At 39.1% G+C, this 19,558-nt stretch overlaps 1 protein-coding gene across 3 annotated transcripts in view; it reads right to left on the bottom strand.

Annotated features, from left to right (window-relative positions):
* The window catches only part of Nhs (NHS actin remodeling regulator), a 339,688-nt gene that overhangs the window by 31,233 nt on the left and 288,897 nt on the right, over positions 1–19,558 (bottom strand). For all 3 annotated transcript variants that reach the window (NM_001414726.1, NM_001191733.1, XM_087600178.1), the window contains exon 3: positions 14,226–14,359. In NM_001414726.1, the coding sequence (NP_001401655.1) occupies positions 14,226–14,359 (134 nt within the window). The remainder of the gene's footprint in view (positions 1–14,225; positions 14,360–19,558) is intronic.

The following is a 19,558-nucleotide window of genomic DNA, read 5'->3' as shown; positions in this document are numbered from 1 at the left end:
TAAAGGTGTTTGAGGACACTGAATGTGTTGGATGCTGGGAAACGAGCTTGAGTCCTCCAGAAGAACAGCAAGTGCTCTCAACTGCTGAACAATCCCTCAAGCCTCTGGACATCTAACTTTTTGGCCAATGGGCTAAGACCAAATTGTTCTTTGGGAATAGTATTTAAGAAACAGAACATGAGAATTGTCCTATCCAACTATTATTTCCCTCTTCCTCATACTATTGTTGCCTGATGTTAGTTCCATCAAAGCTCTGTGAACACAAAGCCAGTTTGAGTGTAAACAGGGCACAATGGAATGGTGCTCCTGGTCTTTTTCTCTTCTGTATCCATTTCCTGGTTCTGTATTTACAAATGTTATCTTAACTGTTCTGCTGATGAATGCCACATATCAACCTGGCTTGATTAAACGAAAGAGGGAATCCTGCCAGGATCTATCCAGCTAAGGTCTTTCACTAGATATATATTATAATCATGCCGCCCTCCCTGGAGTGAGCAGTACCTTCCTTCAGACTTTTCCATACATCTTTTGCTTCCCGCTTCTCGATTATCCACCCTACCCTTCTCCCTGGCCATTTAGTCTACCAGATTCATATTACTCCTTAAAATTCCTCTGTTCTGTGTAGTACTCCAAGCTATGTGTGCTAGATATATTTTTAACTTGGCAAAATTCTTCTGTAGTCTAGAAGTTTATATTTACCTTCCCTCTGTGATACTGTCTCCCCAGAAGCTTTTCAGGAACCAACACGCCTCTGGGAAGAATGTGACTGTCTTTTGGTGTTCTCTCCCTCCCCCTCTCCCTCCCCCTCCCCCTCCCCCTCTCCCTCTCCCACTCCTACTCCCTTTCCTTGTCCCTCTCCCACTCCCTTTTCTACTCCCTCTCCCTCTGTGTGTGTGTGTGTGTGTGTGTGTGTGTGTGTGTGTGTGTGTGTGTGTGTGTGTCTGATCAAATGATTGCTTTTTGGAGAAGGTCTTGGCAAGTGAGAGATAGAGAGCCACATGTTCAGGTGACTTTGTCCATGTTCCCCAGACCTCTGTGTCCCCACCCCCCACATCTATGTGGCACACCTTAATACTGCGCTGTTGATTTATCAGGAGGCAGCCATGTTCCTGCAGGTTTGCTTAGTTTGGGGGTGCCATCACCACCAAAATGGCTGCTCTGACAAATTGCTTGGGGGACTTTCAAAACCTCCTGAGTCCATCCTTTTGTTGTATCATTTATGCCTTAATGTTATGTTCATTACAATGTTTTCCATTCTTGTTCCTAATTAAAAAGATTACTGTTTAGGGGGTACTTAATTTTCCTGCTCAAGATGTAAAGATGGCTTTCAGAGTCTTTAAGATTTTTAGACTTGGCAAATGACTGTGCTTCCTGTGGTCAGCTCCTAACAGAAACTCAAAGCATCAAATATATGGTAGCATTAGTTACCTAGTTACACTGACTTTCTCCCTCCTTATGTAGACTATTTCTAATCCCTTAGAAACATAGTATGGCACTGATGACACAACCAGTGTTGGAATGAAGACATTTGAACAAGCCAAAACAGCTTTTTTTGCCAAAGTCAGTTAAATTTAAACTTCACTGGATAAGGCTGTTGACATCCAAATGTCTGTCTGCATAGTCTCTTCATTCATATATCTGCCTTCAGCTGTCATTCTCTAACTCGCTGTTTACTTACTTCTTTCCTTGCTTATGAAGGAAAATATATACATAATCCTAAAGAAATGACTGATAATACCACTGCAAAAGGATAGAGAATGGATAGCAAATGGGGAGCAGGCAGCATGACACAAATATCAATCTATGAGACGTTCAGTATAAAGTACCATTCAGATACTATGATCAGGTAGGGTGATTAGAAACTGTATGAAATACAGGGGTTGCCTAATAGCCATGTGTTAATCAACTGAGGCTCTTTAATGGGCATAAAGTCCTAAGTTTATGGCTTTCTCTCTCTTAGCTGTATAATAATCCATTTTAATCCCTGCCTGGACTTGATTGTTCCATTTCAAATTAGAATTGTAGATGCACAAATAAGTAAGTTTGATTGCAATGAAAGAAGGCCAAACCAAAATAACCTTTCCCAAAGTTATCAAGGTTAGGTATTTTCTTTCCCTTCCTCTAGGGTGGGTTTATCATTCATTTGCGATAGAGTTAGGCTGGTTTGTTATTGTTTGCTTTCCACTTGGGCTTCTCCTCACACTCTAGTTGATTTTATTTACTTATGGGTCATGGATGCATGAAATATTGCCTGGAATCAAAGACAACAAGGTATGCATAAACAAAAGCAACAACAACAGCATATGCTCTAAGAAATGCCACTCCTCTTCAGCCCCACTGCCTCCTTTCTGTTCCTCCATTCTTATCTTCACCCACCCCCTGTAGGAAAAGCAACCTCATTTGTTCAGATTTATCTTTCCTCGACAGCCAGTTCGGTTATGCTCATTTTGAAAACTTGCATTAGTTCCAAAGCAATTGGTATCTTAGGAGCGTGATTGGAACATAATGCAAATGTTGTGTTTGCTTATGCACGATTTCATACATGAAAACCTCTTAAGTGGATGCAGGGATTGTACCTACCTGAACTGAGCTGTAGAAGAATGCAAAACATAATTCAGACATCCACCGGCTACCACCTTCACCTTGGGGATGGGAAGCCTATTTACACAATGCTACAGCCTTGCCTCTAATTTCTTATCAGCCTCCTATCCTTTCCCAGAAACTTGCAAACAGCAAATTCTGTGATTCTCCTTTTTACACGGATTTTTGTTTTGTTTTGTTTTGTTTTTTCAGGATGGATAGCAGTTTACGGTAGTATTTGTGTATTTCTCAACCATTTAATATGGTTCCTGATCACGCTCTGTGGGATAGGCCAATAATCACAACAATGTGGGGGTGCTGAGGCAAGACAATTTCAAGTTTAAGAGTTGGAGACCATCTTGAGCTACAGAGTAAGTTAAAGATCAGAAAGAGCAATTTAGAAAGACCTTATCTCAAAATGAAAAGTAAGCAGACGACATGAGATGGAGTTCTGTAATAGAGAGCCTGACTCACCCACACACACGGGTACACACACACACACACACACACACACACACACACACACACACACACACACACACCCTGCTCACATACACTGTGGATTTCCTTTTCGTGTGTGATAGAAGTCTATGAATCATTTTATCTATAATTTTTTTCCAAATACAGGGAATAGCTTTTCATTTCACAAGCACACGTCTTATATTACATTTGTAGGGAAGTTCATTGAAATTTTTCTCATACAGGTTTTATACATTTCTGGAAGATTAGTTCCTAGGTATATAACCACCCTTATTATTGCTTCAGATGATAATCTAGCACTAGTTCTTCTAATTGGCTATCATTTGTATAAATAAAAGCACTTGACCTCTGTGTGCTGATGTTCTGCTTCCTTTCCAAATGCGTTGAAGGTTTGAATTATGTTTCCCCCTTTGGTTATTAAGAAACTGTCTTCCATACACTGTTCAGAGAGACACAGGTTTACTTCTTTTTCAACTCGTATCTGTTTAACTGATCTATCTTATTAAACTTCACTTGTTAACATATCTAATCCACTATTAAGCAGTAGAAGAAGCGGTGAGCTTTTATGTGCCTTCTTCCAGACTTCAGTGGAAATGCCTCTCGTGGTTTACCATTAAGGAAGGTACAGCTTTTGAGCTAGAGCGTATTTATATTTTGCCATGTCAATGAAGTATCAGTCAATTCTTATTTTCTTGAGATTTAAAAACATAGAATAAATAGATTGTAAACGATTTCAAGCATTTTCCATGAACATATTTGTATCATGTTTCCCCTCTTAGATTTATCAATATTGCATATGATGCTAACAAGCATCTTAATATTGAATGTATATTTCAATCCTGAAATAAATCTCATTCAATCACTAACATCTTAATTTGGTATGTATTATGTTTGCTAATGATTATTTTAATTTTTTAAAATCAATACTTACGGAATGATATATTTATGAAAGTTATTTTATGAACTTTCATTATGAGGTTTTGGTATGTATATTATTATGCATATGTCATAGAAAAAATAGTGAAGTTTACTTCATTTCTAATGTTCTGAAACAAGTTCTAGCAATAGGGAATATATACTTTGAAAAATACATAAAATTCTTAGGGGAAACCATCTGGGCCTTGGGGAAAGGTTCTTAAATGTGATTGTTTCTTTTAAGGAAATGAGTCTATTTTCTCGCCCAAAAGGGATAATTTGGGCACTATCAATTCTTCTAAGAAATTGTTCTTTTATGTAAGTTTTCAAATTTGTTTGCATGATGCTTCTGAAAATCTCTTATAATTAATTGTTCACATTATTTTTCAGTTCCGTATTCATATCACTGGCATGATTTATATTGCTTATTTACATTTTTCTTGGTCATTTTTCTCAAACAACCAGGATTTTTAGTTCTTAATTAGGCCTGCTATCTTTCTCTTCTCAGCTTTATTAATTTCTATTTTAGTATTATTTGCTTACTTATATTTCTTTTGCTTTAATTTTTGTTTTGGGGGTGGAATTTACTCTCCTTTAACAACATAGTGGTATGTATATTCTTGGTTGTTTTATTTTATTTTACAGATTCTGCTGTATATCTTATTATCATTTTAAAAAGAAATTGTGAGGTATCACTTCATATTTTTTCTTTTACTAAATGCTTCAGAAGAAATTTTAAACTGGCCAGGTGGAAAGGATTTTCTGGTTCTTTGCCTCTCTCAGTAATCTGGAGCTTTACTGCACTGTGATCAGCAAATGTCATTTATACTATTCTTAATTTAAGAAACATTGACATTTTGAATCTAAGTCACAATTTTTACAGATGTTCCATGGGTATGTTTGATAATAATATCATCAGGGCTTGAAGTCTTATTGATAATGTTTTTTAAGTTTTCTGTCTCCTATCTATATTTTTGTCTGCTTGCCCTGTCTTGTACTGAGAATAATGTATTAATGTTGTCTAATGTTACAATCTACCTATCTCTATATAAAGATAGGTAGATAGACAGACAAATATGTACCCTACAGATTTTGCTTGACAAATGTAGCTGTTTTCTTTATCAAATTAATATTCATGAGTATTATATTTTAAGCCAAACTGCCTTCTTATTCTATTTACTTGTTATATTGTTGTTCTATCTTTTATGGAATCTTCTAGAACATTTTATTTTTAGGTGTGTCTCTTGTGTACAATATATAGTATGGTGTGGATTTCATAAGACGAACTGAAAGGGCTTCTTTTAATGTGAAAATTAAGCTCACATTAATCGATATGACATTCTGATATAATTTGTAATTGTGTGTATTTTGCGATATTTTTTTCATTTCTTTCTCTTTAAAAATGTGCCTTTCAGCTGACGAATATCAAATGGCTAAGAAGTACCTAAAGAAATATTCAACATCCATAGTCATCAGGGAAATGCAAATCAAAACAACCCTGAGATTCCACCTCACACCAGTCAGAATGGCTAAGATCAAAAACAAAACAAAACAAAACAACAAAAAACCCCGAACAAACAAACAAACAAACAAAAAACTCAGGTGACAGCACATGCTGGCGAGGATGTGGAGAAAGAGGAACACTCCTCCATTGTTGGTGGGATTGAAAGCTGGTACAACAGTTCTGGAAATCAGTCTGGAGGTTCCTCAGAAAATTGGACATTGAACTACCTGAGGACCAACTAACCTCTCTTGGGCATATATCCAAAAGATGCCCCAAACCATCCAATGGAAAAAAGATAGCATTTTCAGCAAATGGTGCTGGTTCAACTGGAGGTCAACATGTAGGAGAATGCAGATTGATCCATGCTTATCACCCTGTACAAAGCTTAAGTCCAAGTGGATCAAGGACCTCCACATCAAACCAGACACACTCAAATAGAAGAAAAACTAGGGAAGCATCTGGAACACATGGGCACTGGAAAAAATTTCCTGAACAAAACACCAATGGCTTATGCTCTAAGATCAAGAATCAACAAATGGGATCTCATAAAACTGCAAAGCTTCTGTAAGGCAAAGGACACTGTGGTTAGGACAAATCTGCAACCAACAGATTGGGAAAAGATCTTTACCAATCCTACAACAGATAGAGGCCTTATATCCAAAATATACAAAGAACTCAAGAAGTTAGACCGCAGGGAGACAAATAACCCTATTAAAAATGGGGTTCAGAGCTAAACAAACAATTCACAGCTGAGGAATGCCGAATGGCTGAGAAACACCTAAAGAAATGTTCAACATCTTTAGTCATAAGGGAAATACAAATCAAAACAACCCTGAGATTTCACCTCACACCAGTGAGAATGGCTAAGATCAAAAACTCAGGTGACAGCAGATGCTGGCGAGGATGTGGAGAAAGAGGAACACTCCTCCATTGTTGGTGGGATTGCAGACTGGTACAACCATTCTGGAAAGCAGTCTGGAGGTTCCTCAGAAAATTGGACATTGAACTACCTGAGGATCCAGCTATACCTCTCTTGGGCATATACCCAAAAGATGCCCCAACATATAAAAAAGACACGTGCTCCACTATGTTCATCGCAGCCTTATTTATAATAGCCAGAAGCTGGAAAGAACCCACATGCCCTTCAACAGAGGAATGGATACAGAAAATGTGGTACATCTACACAATGGAATACTACTCAGCTATCAGAAACAACGGCTTTATGAAATTCGTAGGCAAATGGTTGGAACTGGAAAATATCATCCTGAGTGAGCTAACCCAATCACAGAAAGACATACATGGTATGCACTCACTGATAAGTGGCTATTAGCCCAAATGCTTGAATTACCCTAGATGCCTAGAACAAATGAAACTCAAGACAGATGATCAAAATGTGAATGCTTCACTCCTTCTCTAAAAGGGGAACAAGAATACCTTTGGCAGGGAAGAGAGAGGCAAAGATTAAAACAGAGACTGAAGGAACACCCATTCAGAGTCTGCCCCACATGTGGCCCATACATATACAGCCACCCAATTAGACAAGATGGATGAAGCAAAGAAGTGCAGACCGACAGGAGCCGGGTGTAGATCGCTCCTGAGAGACACAGCCAGAATACAGCAAATACAGAGGCGAATGCCAGCAGCAAACCACTGACCTGAGAATAGGACCCCCATTGAAGGAATCAGAGAAAGAACTGGAAGAGCTTGAAGGGGCTCGAGACCCCATATGTACAACAATGCCAAGCAACCAGAGCTTCCAGGGACTAAGCCACTACCTAAAGACTATACATGGACTGACCCTGGACTCTGACCTCCTAGGTAGCAATGAATATCCTAGTAAGAGCACCAGTGGAAGGGGAAGCCCTGGGTCCTGCTAAGACTGAACCCCCAGTGAACTAGACTGTTGGGGGGAGGGCGGCAATGGGGGGAGGGTTTGGAGGGGAACACCCATAAGGAAGGGGAGGGGGGAGGGGATGTTTGCCCGGAAACCAAAGAATTATTATTAAGTATTAAATAAATTTAAAAAAAAGATGCCCCAACATATAACAAGGTCACATGCTCCACTATGTTCATAGCAGCCTTATTTATAATAGCCAGAAGCTGGAAAGAACCCACATGCCCCTCAACAGAGGAATGGATACAGAAAACGTGGTACATCTATACAATGGAATACTACTCAGCTATCAAAAACAAGACTTCATGAAATTCATAGGCAAATGGATGGAACTGGAAAATATCATCCTGAGTAAGGTAACCCAATCACAGAAAAACACACATGGTATGCACTCACTGATGAGTGGATATTAGCCCAAAATCTCAAATTACCCAAGATACAATCCACAGACCGCATGAAGAAGAATGACCAAAGTGAGGATGGTTTAGTCCTTCTTAGAAGGGGGAACAAAAATATTCATAGGAGGACATATGGAAATAAAGTTTGGAGCAGAGGCTGAAGCAATGGCCATTCAGAGCCTGCCCCATCTGGGGATCCAGCACATATACATACAGCCACCAAAACTAGACAATATTGATGATACCAAGAAGTGAATGCTGACATGAGTCTGATATAGCTGTCTCTGTCAAATACAGAGGCGAATGCTTGCAGCCAACAATTGAACTGAGGATGGAGTCCCTGTTGGAGGAATTAGAGAAAGGACTGAAGGAGCTGAAGGAGCTTCCAGCCCCATAAGAACAACAATATCAACCAACCAGAACTCCCAGGGACTAAACCACTACCCAAATAGTACACATGGACAGAACCATGACTCCAGCTGCATATGTAGCAGAGAATGGCCTTGTTGGGTACCAATGGAAGGAGAAGCCCTTGGCTGCCAAGGCTGGACCCACAGTGTAGGGGAATGTCAGGGCAAGGAGGCTGGAAGAGGTGGGTTGTTGGGGAGGGGGAACATCCTCATAGAAGAAGGTGGAGGGAGGATGGTATAGGGGGTTATGGAATGCGAAACTGGGAAAGGGGATAACATTTGAAATGTAAATTTAAAAATAGCCAATAAAGATAAAATTAAATTTTAAAAAAGTGCCTTTTCTCTCCAGCTTTATCAAGCCATTTTGCAGAATTTGTCCCTTTTCTATCATTTGAACCAATAGTAAAAAGTATTGGTTTTTCAGTTGTTGCTTGTATCCTTGATAGATTATTCATTGCCCAGACAAAAACCAATGAGGCAATTTCATTATCTGATTTACTGCTCTATTGTCTCATGTTTTAGTTGTAACATTTCTGTTATCACACTTACCTTCTTCATACCTGTAGTTCTGGATCCCTATCTCCATGTGTTAATGTGCACAATAACCATCCCTTTGTTGACCTTTTCTCAGCTTTCCCCTAGTTGGATGACATTTGCCCTCTGGTAGATTCCTCACAGAGAGGATTCTTTGTCCTATGAGATTCCTCATGAGTGCAAACTTCTCCAAGCTCCTCTGTTGGAAAATTCCTCTTTTAAGTCCCAGGAGTTGAAGAATGTTTGTTGGATATAAAATCAGCACCCCCTGCGTTCTTTCACAATATTTCCAACCACTTACACAGTTTTGCTAATCTATTTTTTTGTACATATGATAGTAGTGTGTTTCCCAAGACCCTTATTTTCATGGCACCATCTTTTTTTCACTATGTCGAAATCCAGATATTTCAGCATACTGGTTTCTGCTGCTAGCAGGGCAGCAGTTACATGTCCTGCTAATCTGAGGTTTTATTTTGGTTTCTTCGCCTCTAGCTGCTAAAGGACATGTATGCCTTTCTTTCTGCCTTTTGCTCAATTTCAAACCTCCACATATCAATTTCCTGTAGATTTGTCTATTTAAACAATTTTTTAAAAAAGTATTTTTAGGCATAGGCTCGATCAACCTGAAGATGTAACTTGCTTCCGTGTAGCTGTTGATTTTTAAAATTTGCCCTCTGCACCCTTGTGACAAGAGGAGATATAAAAAACTTGGTGGTTATTTTTTTCTCTCTATACGTCATATTAATTTGGTGTTTCAAGCATTCTCTAGCTCACATAATTTTGATGGCAGGTACATTTTTGTGGTGCAGCTTTGTTTTCCCCCCTTGCTGTTCTGTATCAGTTTTGAAAGAAAAACAGGGAGACAAGGGCCTACTATATCACCACTGTCTTTAGCTGCATGGAAGGCTCAGTGTGCACTTTTACACACACACTGACACACAGATACACAAACAGAAACCACATGCACTGTTCAGCTTCCTCAAACAAGACACTTTCCAATCAACAGCACTGGGCCCTTAAAAACATTGCTTTTTACCAAACACTTCTGCAAGGGCTATCTTGAATTTATATCTCTGGGATGACTTTGACCAAGATTGACAGCCCGTGTTTGCAGTTGCAGAAAAGAGGCTACCTGCTGTGGTTTTGACAAATGTTCCATGTTCTCATACACACCCAATTTGACTATAACCTAAGCAAGGAAAAAATTTCTCAAGAATTCTACCTTAAGATAAATGAGTTTCAATAACTGAGATTTTGTTCTGTACACAAACACACACCTTGATGACACCTTCTTTCCTTATCTCTTGCCCACAATAAATAGTCAGTATTCTGCCATTTAACAAATGCATCTGCAGACACAAGCCCAGTCATGTGGAGAAAAATGATGCTTTAGGATTTCTCTCTGTCTCTTGGCTCTTGAAAATATATATTTTTTGCCATAAACTTCATATATTTGTCCTCCAACCAGGTCCAAACAAGGCTTTGGACCTTTGACCAGTCTAAAGCTGTATTTTCCATAATAATGTAATCAGAATCATGAAATGCCATGTTAAGACTATGCATTTAGAGACGGTTATTTTTGATTCTTTTCTTGCAGCTCAAGTCTACATTCACCTTAGATTCCAAAGAGATGTCCTAAAATTAGTTTCCTAGATTCTTTATTTTCATATCATATACATCCTTTGTTTGCCCTTTATTAAAATTGATATCATAAAGTTGAACTTCATAGATAATAAGAGACAGTTGCTAGTGGTAGAACATCAGAATTCAAGAGCAGTTTGGAAAAGATAATCTTATTATGGAAACTTTCACTAAACCATTCCCTTTGTTACCCTGATAACAGCAGATGCTATTATTTTGGGACACTCCTTAAATTCTCACCTAATAACAGGTTTTAAGCTAAATTTAACCAGTTTGTTTTCCTGTGCATTCCTCTTACAAAACCTTTTAGGTTCCATATGTTGATAAGAAACCAAGCATCTCTTCTTACTTGTAGGAACTGTGGAATTATTATGGAGTCACTGCCAGATGTCACTGCAGTGATGACACTGTGTCCCTTGAAATTTTTTTTTAATATTTCATCGCCTCTGTATAAGTTCACAGCACTGCTATAGGAAATCTTAATTAATGGTTTGGGAAACACAGCTATATAGTTTTTCAGCCATTTATCCACAGATACTCGCTCCTAGACATGTTTTGGAATGATACTCTCTATAAAATGTTATAGACTGTTTAAAAATCCTCAGTGATGAAATATATATTTTATGTTATAAAATACTCTATAATACTATAATATTGTATTATATTATATAGAATATGATATAATATATCAAATTTTATTAAATTAAGCTCATTTTTGGAAACTTGGGAAATATGTATATATATATAATTATTTTTTTCACCAAAAAGATGCTTTGATGAACATATTAGTGAATAAATCTTAACATAGACTGATCTATTACCTTGGCGTTAATTCCCAGATATAGAATTGCTGGATGAAAGGGCATGAATATTTAGTTTTCCTTCTGTTCTAGAAACAGTGTAGTGATTTATACTTCCTCTAATTTTATGAGGGCATAAATATTCCAGGCCTTTCATTTGATGATGAGAGCTATACTACAAATGATTATGAATACAGATTCAGATACTTAAATATTTTAGGGACTTGCATACACATAATTTATTTGTATTTATATACTATATATGTATTATACTATATATGTAATATATAATAATACAGTATATTCATATAGAATCAGATGAAATAAATTTAATAACCTTGTAAAGTTGAAATGATTGTTCCTTACAAAGAAACTGGGATTCAATTATAAAAAGAGAAGGAAAATAGAATTCAGAAAGATAAACCAACCTTTTCCATATCATACAACTAAAAGAATTAGACAGCTGGGGTTTAAAGCTACAATCTTGTCGTTATACGGCAGACACATCAAGGATATGACAAACCACCATCACCATCACGACTACCACCACCACCACCACCACCACCACCACCACCACCACCACCACCACCACCATCATCATCATCAGGCCTAATATTTATGGAGTGCTTACCATGCATTAGGCATTATTCACAAACACATTCAACTTTCCATGCCAACCTTAAATGGTACTATCTATTCTTAAGACGAAGATAATGACTGAAAGGATGTACTAGTCTAGAAATGCACAGCTTATATGGTAGAATTAGTATTCAGGTTTAGGCAGTTTGGCTTTACAGACCATGCTAGTGTTGAGCATACGGTAGTGGCCTGTAGAGTACAGGAAACCTATGTCAGACTTATGAATATCTTAAAGGGAAGAAAAAGGCCTTAACTAAGACTTAATAGATTAAAAAGGGAAAGTTACTATCTAATAAAGTATCGATCCAATAGTTCTCTAAGAAAATGTGTATCCAGGGTTTTATCTGCAAAGTTCCCATCCTTATTTCTGTAACCTTTACTCTTAAAGCAACATATGGCCTCTAAAGCTGAATACACAGAACCATTTTCTAGCCAAGTGTGTAAGGTATAACTTGAATGAAAAATCTTCTTCTAATAAAATTGGTGACCCAAATTCAATTGAAAACAAAATTCCCCCCAAGTGACTAGGAAATGTCGAGATTTGAGACATTCGAGATAGGCAAACTTTAAGACATTTACAGAAGTATAATGTAGGAACCTCTCGTTGCTAGGTGAAGGGTTAATGAAGTGTCTCCACTGCTAGTCACTGTTTCGAGTCTTTCCCTATCATCTTATTTCATGTATTTAGACATCATTAAAAATTATGGCGATTATAAAAAGGATTATATTTTCCTGTCACCTCTGTAAACAGTCAAAATTTGTCTGTCTCACCTCCTCCCCAAGAAAACCAACGTAATGAACCGCAAAACACATTACAGTGAATGGGAAAATATTTTCAGCATTTTCATGCAGAAAAATACCTCATTAGAAGCAAATGCTTTAGCAAGCAGATTTAAACTTAAGAACTTATCATGAGTAGGACCTTTTATAACAAATCACTAGCATGTGTAAGTACTCTGTCTGACAAATCAGAGCATCATAAGCTTCCCTTGTTCATCCTTTGGCTGCTTCACAACCATGTGCTGAGTATAGCGTGACGCCTGGTATGTACTTAACTGCAGGCCGGAATGCTCACTAGCTGGCCGCAAACCAGAAAACTACCTTCAGGTAACCTAATCTCCCTCAAGCGCTTATCTGGATATGTTCTAATATGCAAGTTCCTTTAGAGCAGTGGTTCTCAACCCTCCTGATGCTGTGACCCTCTAATATAATTCCTCATGCTATGGTGACCTGCAACCACAAAGTTATTTTTGCTGCTACCTCATAACTGTAACATTGCTACTGCTGCAAATTGCGACATGAATACCAAATACGTAGGCCAGCTGATATACAACCCCAAAGGGATCATGACCCACAGGTTGAGAACCACTTCTCTACATCATCTAATCTCACTCGGGGCCATTATCTGGATATGTTATGACATGTAGATTCATTTAGATGAAGCGTGTTTCCATCTGAATGTCTGTCATCATAAACCTAGACATTTTGCACTAGTTTGCATATTGCATGGGCCACATTGTTGTAGGATTTAGAGTCATGAATTAATTTCAAGCAAAATATCTGAATCCATGCACATACTGCTAGAACTTTAGACTTTGGGCCTCAAACCAGTATTACTGGCAAGCTTAAGGACCATTTGGACTGGCTTGGTCACAAAAATCATAGTTCTTGATTTCAGTGATACAAGGACACCAGAGCACAAATGGTTACTTATCCCCCACTGCAGCCCCAGAAGGCACGTGTGGAGTGAAGTGTTTGCAGCAGCTGCTGGTTGAGCCTGCAGGTGTTTCCACTCAAGTCCAGCTCTTCATCATCGATGGTCCATAGTTGAGAGCTAGGTCTGAGTTACAGCCATATCCACCCAAATTAGGCTGAAACCACCCACAGTGATGATGCCGCTGAGGTAATAGGTTACCCTAGGGAAGTAGCCTCTTATATTGAATGGGAAAGTGTGAACTTATGATTGATTCTAGTGGTATCTTTCGCATCACATAAGTTCTTTTCCAGCATCTCCCATGGAGTCGCACTAGTAATAATGGTAGTGGTGATGGTGGTTTACATTTATAAGTGTCTTACTCTGGGTCTGTCAGTCCCTGTGCTAAGCTCTATGCATCCTCAAGGCCCTAAGTTAATATCATTAGTATCTCCATATTACAAAAACAAGAACTGAGAGTAAAGGAAAGTAACTCAATCCTAAACATACACAGAGCTGTGATTCAAAGTTAAACTGTCATCTGAATTTACAGTCCTCAACTATTGTTGGTTTACTGTATGTTCTCTCTCTCTCTCTCTCTCTCTCTCTCTCTCTCTCTCTCTCTCTCTCTCTCTGTGTGTGTGTGTGTGTGTGTGTGTGTTTGTGTGTGTGTGTGTACTCCAAAATGGAGTGAAAGGAGTCCTTATGTGCCTATGAGCAGCAGCTACCACGCTTACCGTTAGGAGGTGGCGGTCCTTGGCCTCGCGCCTCCTCTGGCTGTGAGCTGGAGGGTAGGCTGGCAGTGGTGGAGCAGCTATGGGGACTGGGGCAGCAGCTCTTTGCTCTCTGCGATCACTTCGGCTCCGGTGTTCTAAGGGTGCAGAATAGACACACATAATGAGAGACTTGGCATTTTCAAATGCTTTTCCCCTCTTGAGAATGTTAGCAAAAGGCTGTTTAAAAAAAAAGGGTTCTCCTTAATCTAGCTAATCTGCATTCTGTATCAAATTCTTAAAATGGTTCTTAACTGAACATTCACTTGCTGTGAATACAAGGTCATATGCATCCATCTCCATGGTCCTATCTTATTATCTTGGAACAATGTGGGCTCACTTATAGGTTCAACATACCTCATGTCAAAATATCAGAAGTTAAAAAAAGAAATGTTGAAAATGATAATGATGAAAGGCTTGCTGCCAGGAGGATTTGAGTATAGAAGAGATGCTGACAGAGGACAGCTTTCTGGACCTAGATGTCACGAGCTCCAGGAAAGAACTATGTGGAATGAGGAATTATTTTGACGAAGGTTTTCAACTATAGATACCTAGAAGTATGTATACATGATACATATCTCACAGAAATTGACAAACGTTATGCACTGGCTATTTTATGTCTTCTAGTTACCTGAGAAAACTGGATAAGAAGCATCCATCTTATTCCAGCCATCTACAACCTTTCCTTCCTGATACCCGCAAAGACTCAGAGGATTTTGTAATCTTGTGCTCCCAGCGATACCAAAGGAATCCAAGTGACAGCATTTTTCTTATTGCAGGATATAGCTGCCTTTGGGGGAAGTCTAAGAAATATCTGGGAGGTGGGGGATAAAGTAGTCATGAATTCATAAGAATCACTGATCAGGAACCCCAGTGGAGTGACAGAGACACCAACCCACCCACAAAACTTTCAACCCAAAATTTATCCTGTCTATAAGAAATGTAAGCACAGAGGACAGAGCAGATACTAGGAAAATGGCCAACCAATAACCATCCCAACTTGGGACCCTTCCCTTGGGCAAGCACCAATCCCTAACATTTCTAATGATGCTCTGTTCTGCTTGCAGGCAGGAACGTGCTGTCCTCTGAGAGGCTCCACCCAGCAGCTGACTCAGACAGATACAGAGACTCACAGACAAACGGTGGATGGAGCTTGGGAACTCTTATGGAAAAACAGGAGGAAGAATTGCAAACCTCAAAGGGAATAGGAAATCCACAGGAAGACCAACAGAGTCAACTAACCCAGACCCTAGGGGCTCTTGGAGTCTGAACCACCAAGCAAAGAACACACACGGGCTAGACCTAGCAGATGTGCAGCCTGGCCTTCATGTGGGTCCCGAACAACTAAAACAAGGGTTATCCCAAAAGCCTGTGTGTGGGATATGTTCTTTTAGCTGGGCTGCCTTGTTCGGTCTTAGTGCGAGAGGACACGCCTAGCTTGGCAGAGACTTGAAATGCCAGGGTCTGGAATACCCAGGGGGTCCCCATCCCTTCAGAGTAAAAGAGGAGGGGAGATAAGGGAAGGATTGTGGGAGGATTGTGGGAGGAGGTAACCAGGAGGCAGACAGTGAGCGAGATGTAAACTGAAAAAGGAAATAAAAATTAAATTAAAAAGAAATCACTGAGATAAGTTTCTGAGTTTGATCCTCAGTATCACAAAAGATAGATAGATAGATAGATAGATAGATAGATAGATAGATAGATAGATAGATGATAGATAGATGGTAGATAGGTACATAGATACATAGATACATAGATAGACAGACATCACAGATATACCCAAAACGCAATTTAGTTGTCCAGTATCTCTGTGTACCTCAGAATATTCCTTGCCCACACTAAAAGCTATCTCTTGAATTACAGCTTACACTCATCCCCAGTGCTCAAAGTTTCCAAAGGCCTCATCATGATTGACATACAAATTGGTGGACCCTGTTTTTCATTCTGGCTTTGCATTATTTAACATTAATATCATTCATGCCACATACAATATTAGTCATAATGCCCAGTGTTTATTGATGTGTGCCAGAAGTGCTTTACTGAAGCTCTTAGCTGTAGCTTCTCAACAACCCCACACAGGTGGGCATCAATTCTTTCCCCCATCTGCGGATGTAGAAACAGATTTAAGGGGAGAAGGTCACTGTGCAATGATCAGTGGTCCAGACATAGTTCAGTGTCTTTAATCCTGATATTGTTCACCGTATAGACATTATAAAGGACAAATATACCTCACTCATTGTAGCAAGAGAATTTGGGTTTTTCAGTATTTGGTTATACATTGCTGGAATTTAATTCTTTGAATAGTTACAACACTATAACTTAAAAGGCACCATTTACCCCCTCCTCCCTTAGTTTTTGCCTGTGCTATGACACAGAGAAAACTGAGTTGACTCTCAGGTGATATCAGATGCCATTCTCCCAAGGTCCTATATTTCCCATTTGCATCCCTGTACTGATAAAAATATCACCTCTCTATTCTATTGTCAGTCTTTTTAACTAGAAGTGGACCCTGGAAAAGAGGGGTGTGTGTGTGTGTGTGTGTGTGTGTGTGTGTGTGTGTGTGTGTGTGTGTGTGTGTGTGTGTTTGAGATAAAATCTCACTAAATTGCCCAGGCAAGCTTTAAACCTGGCAATCTTCTTGCCTAGCTCTGTGAATAGCAAGACTTACTGCTCTGTGCCACAAGGCCACATGTAGGGATAAAAACTGCATTCATCTTTTGCTCAGAGATCCTAAAGCACCTGTTAAGTAGACTTCCACTAAAAGCTTGTTGAAGGATTGGACAAATTAATGCTTTACTGCAACCTAGATTTTTGAAAGTGATAATGCATCCCCTACACTATATTTATTCTATACTTATGATGGGTTGTGTTGTTGGTACCATTAGTGCTCCATGCTTCTCTACAACTTATTGCTTGTTTGAACTGGTCTCCTTAACGCTGGTCCCATGTTTGCTTGTCTTATTCAATATTTTACTGTCTACACTAAGAATTTAGCTCTCTCTAGCTTTCTGATTTCTTTTTTTTTTTTTTTTTGGTTCTTTTTTTCGGAGCTGGGGACCGAACCCAGGGCCTTGCGCTTCCTAGGCAAGCGCTCTACCACTGAGCTAAATCCCCAACCCCGCTTTCTGATTTCTATCAAGTAAGTTGACTGTCTTCTCTCTTTACTACCGAAGCTTAGTATATAGGTTAGGAAAACATGACAGTATTCTTTGCCTTCCTTTGCTTGGGATTCTTCAAAAAGATTGGTTTGAACTCACAACCAGAGAAAGGCTTTCAAAAAACCCATCATATGGGTAGTCTTTGCTGCACTGCCTCCAAAATCAATGCTTATCAGGAAAATTTGAGTTAAATTCCCTTCTTGATCAAGTTCCCAACTCTAGTATCACCCTTGTTTTTCTCTGCAAGCAAACATTTGGGCTTTTTCTAACACAGAACCCAAGGAAAAACTTACACATTCTTAAATTCACTAGGCAGAGCAGATGTGTGTTGCTGGGTAGAAAGAAGTGAAGGGAGAACAGAGTGTGATGGGGGATATCCGCTCAATTCTCCGTTCAACCATTTCTCTCCCATCCTATCTTAAATACATCTTCTGCTCTACCCAGGTCAACAGTAGGCAGCCTGAAGCAATCCCTCTCTAAGACGTTTGCCAGTGGTGAGCTAGGGACAATATCAGTCCACCAGTCAAATCTTCATCTTTATTCTTTTAGACCAATGAAACATAAACAACCAGCCAAAAACTTGAAAGGAAAGGAAATATGAAATATAATTCTCTCTTTATAGTCATGTATTAGTCTCTTGATCTGTGTGTTTTATGAACATAAAAGATGGCATAACTTAAAGTTATTGCTGGCACCGAGAATTAAAGAATTTCTAAGAAAGAGGGAAAGCAATAGTTGTATTCTAAACAACTTGAAATCCATTTAGATGTCACCTCTCTGAGGCTCCATTATATGACAGGCACATATCTGTTTACTCCCCCTAGCAATGGACTGACCCTGATTGCTTACTCGTTCATCCTCCTTACCCTGCCAGGTATCTCTGAAAGCAGAGACCACACTTGATTGCTCTTTCAATCCTAAGACCTACCATAATGCCTGGCCTTCAGCACAGTTCAGGGTAGGGGGATGACATTAAGGCAGCCAATTTAAAGTTTAATCTCAGTTTCCAAACAAGCACAAAACTGCAGCCACCCATTTTTACTTGCCCATGTTTCATGATCCTCTCTCTCCCCCATGAAAGCAAGGTGATTCCTGCTGTCCACACAGAGACTCCCCACAGTCTCTGTGTCACTGTCACATTTGGGGAGCCAAGCCCTGGTCTACAAGTTTGGTATTAGTCCCAACCAGCAGGTGGCAGACATGGCTTATGCGGACTATGCGGATGGATGCACAGTTACATTGCTGTTTCTTAGGCAAGGAATATATATATTTGCTTGCTAATTTTAATTCTACACCACTGCGTGTTTGTAATTCTATGATGCCTATAATTCCTGTTTATGGCTCTCTGCAGTGCTATTAAAACTACTACACCCAAGATTTGCTATTGAGCCAACCACAAAACAAGCCAGTCTGAATAGGGCAAAATGAGCCTCCATAGTCTTCCATCTAAAGCCCAGAAGGCTGTCTATCCATCTCTTAGGCCCCAAGAGGAACTGCAGAGAAAATTGATATTGGCACTTGCTGTTCTTCAGTTCTGCTCTTAAGTCCAAACGTGATGAAGCAGTGAAATATGATAGCTTTTGAGTAGCTCAGTTATCTGGTTAAATCTGTAAAAATCTAATCAGGGAGGGCTGATTAATAATAATAAAATGATAAGAAAGAATGATGTCTATGGGGCTAATGTTACTCAAGCTCTCTAATGATGGGATCTGAGAAGGCATTTAGTGAGAATGATAAAAGTCCTCAGTACTCATCTTGTGCTTTCAATGCTCAATCAGCGTTCTGCAGAATTTCATTCCCTTCCACACACACCCACTGAGGACATACCACATGCTGGGTTTCTGCTATATGCTTTGAATAGAATAAATTAACAAGACACCATCCTTATCCTTGAGTTGCTCATGGATTAATAGTGGAAGGCAGACATAGTGGTCAGTTATGACAGATGGTTATATGTGGCAGTTTGGGAGGATGCATAGATTATGGGAAAGGTGCCTAGGAATATAACCAGTAGACAGGAAGATTTTCAGAAGGAGCTTTGCAATAAAAATTTATTGAAGGACTTTTTTATCCAACCATAAATCTGTCATGAATACAAATATCACAGTATCTTACAACTAATAACACGAATAAAAACTT

The sequence above is a fragment of the Rattus norvegicus genome, chromosome X, assembly GCF_021556685.1.
Source record: "Rattus norvegicus strain SHRSP/BbbUtx chromosome X, alternate assembly SHRSP_T2T, whole genome shotgun sequence".
NCBI classification, from domain to species: domain Eukaryota; kingdom Metazoa; phylum Chordata; class Mammalia; order Rodentia; family Muridae; genus Rattus; species Rattus norvegicus.
This window is presented reverse-complemented; position numbering and strand designations above follow the sequence as displayed.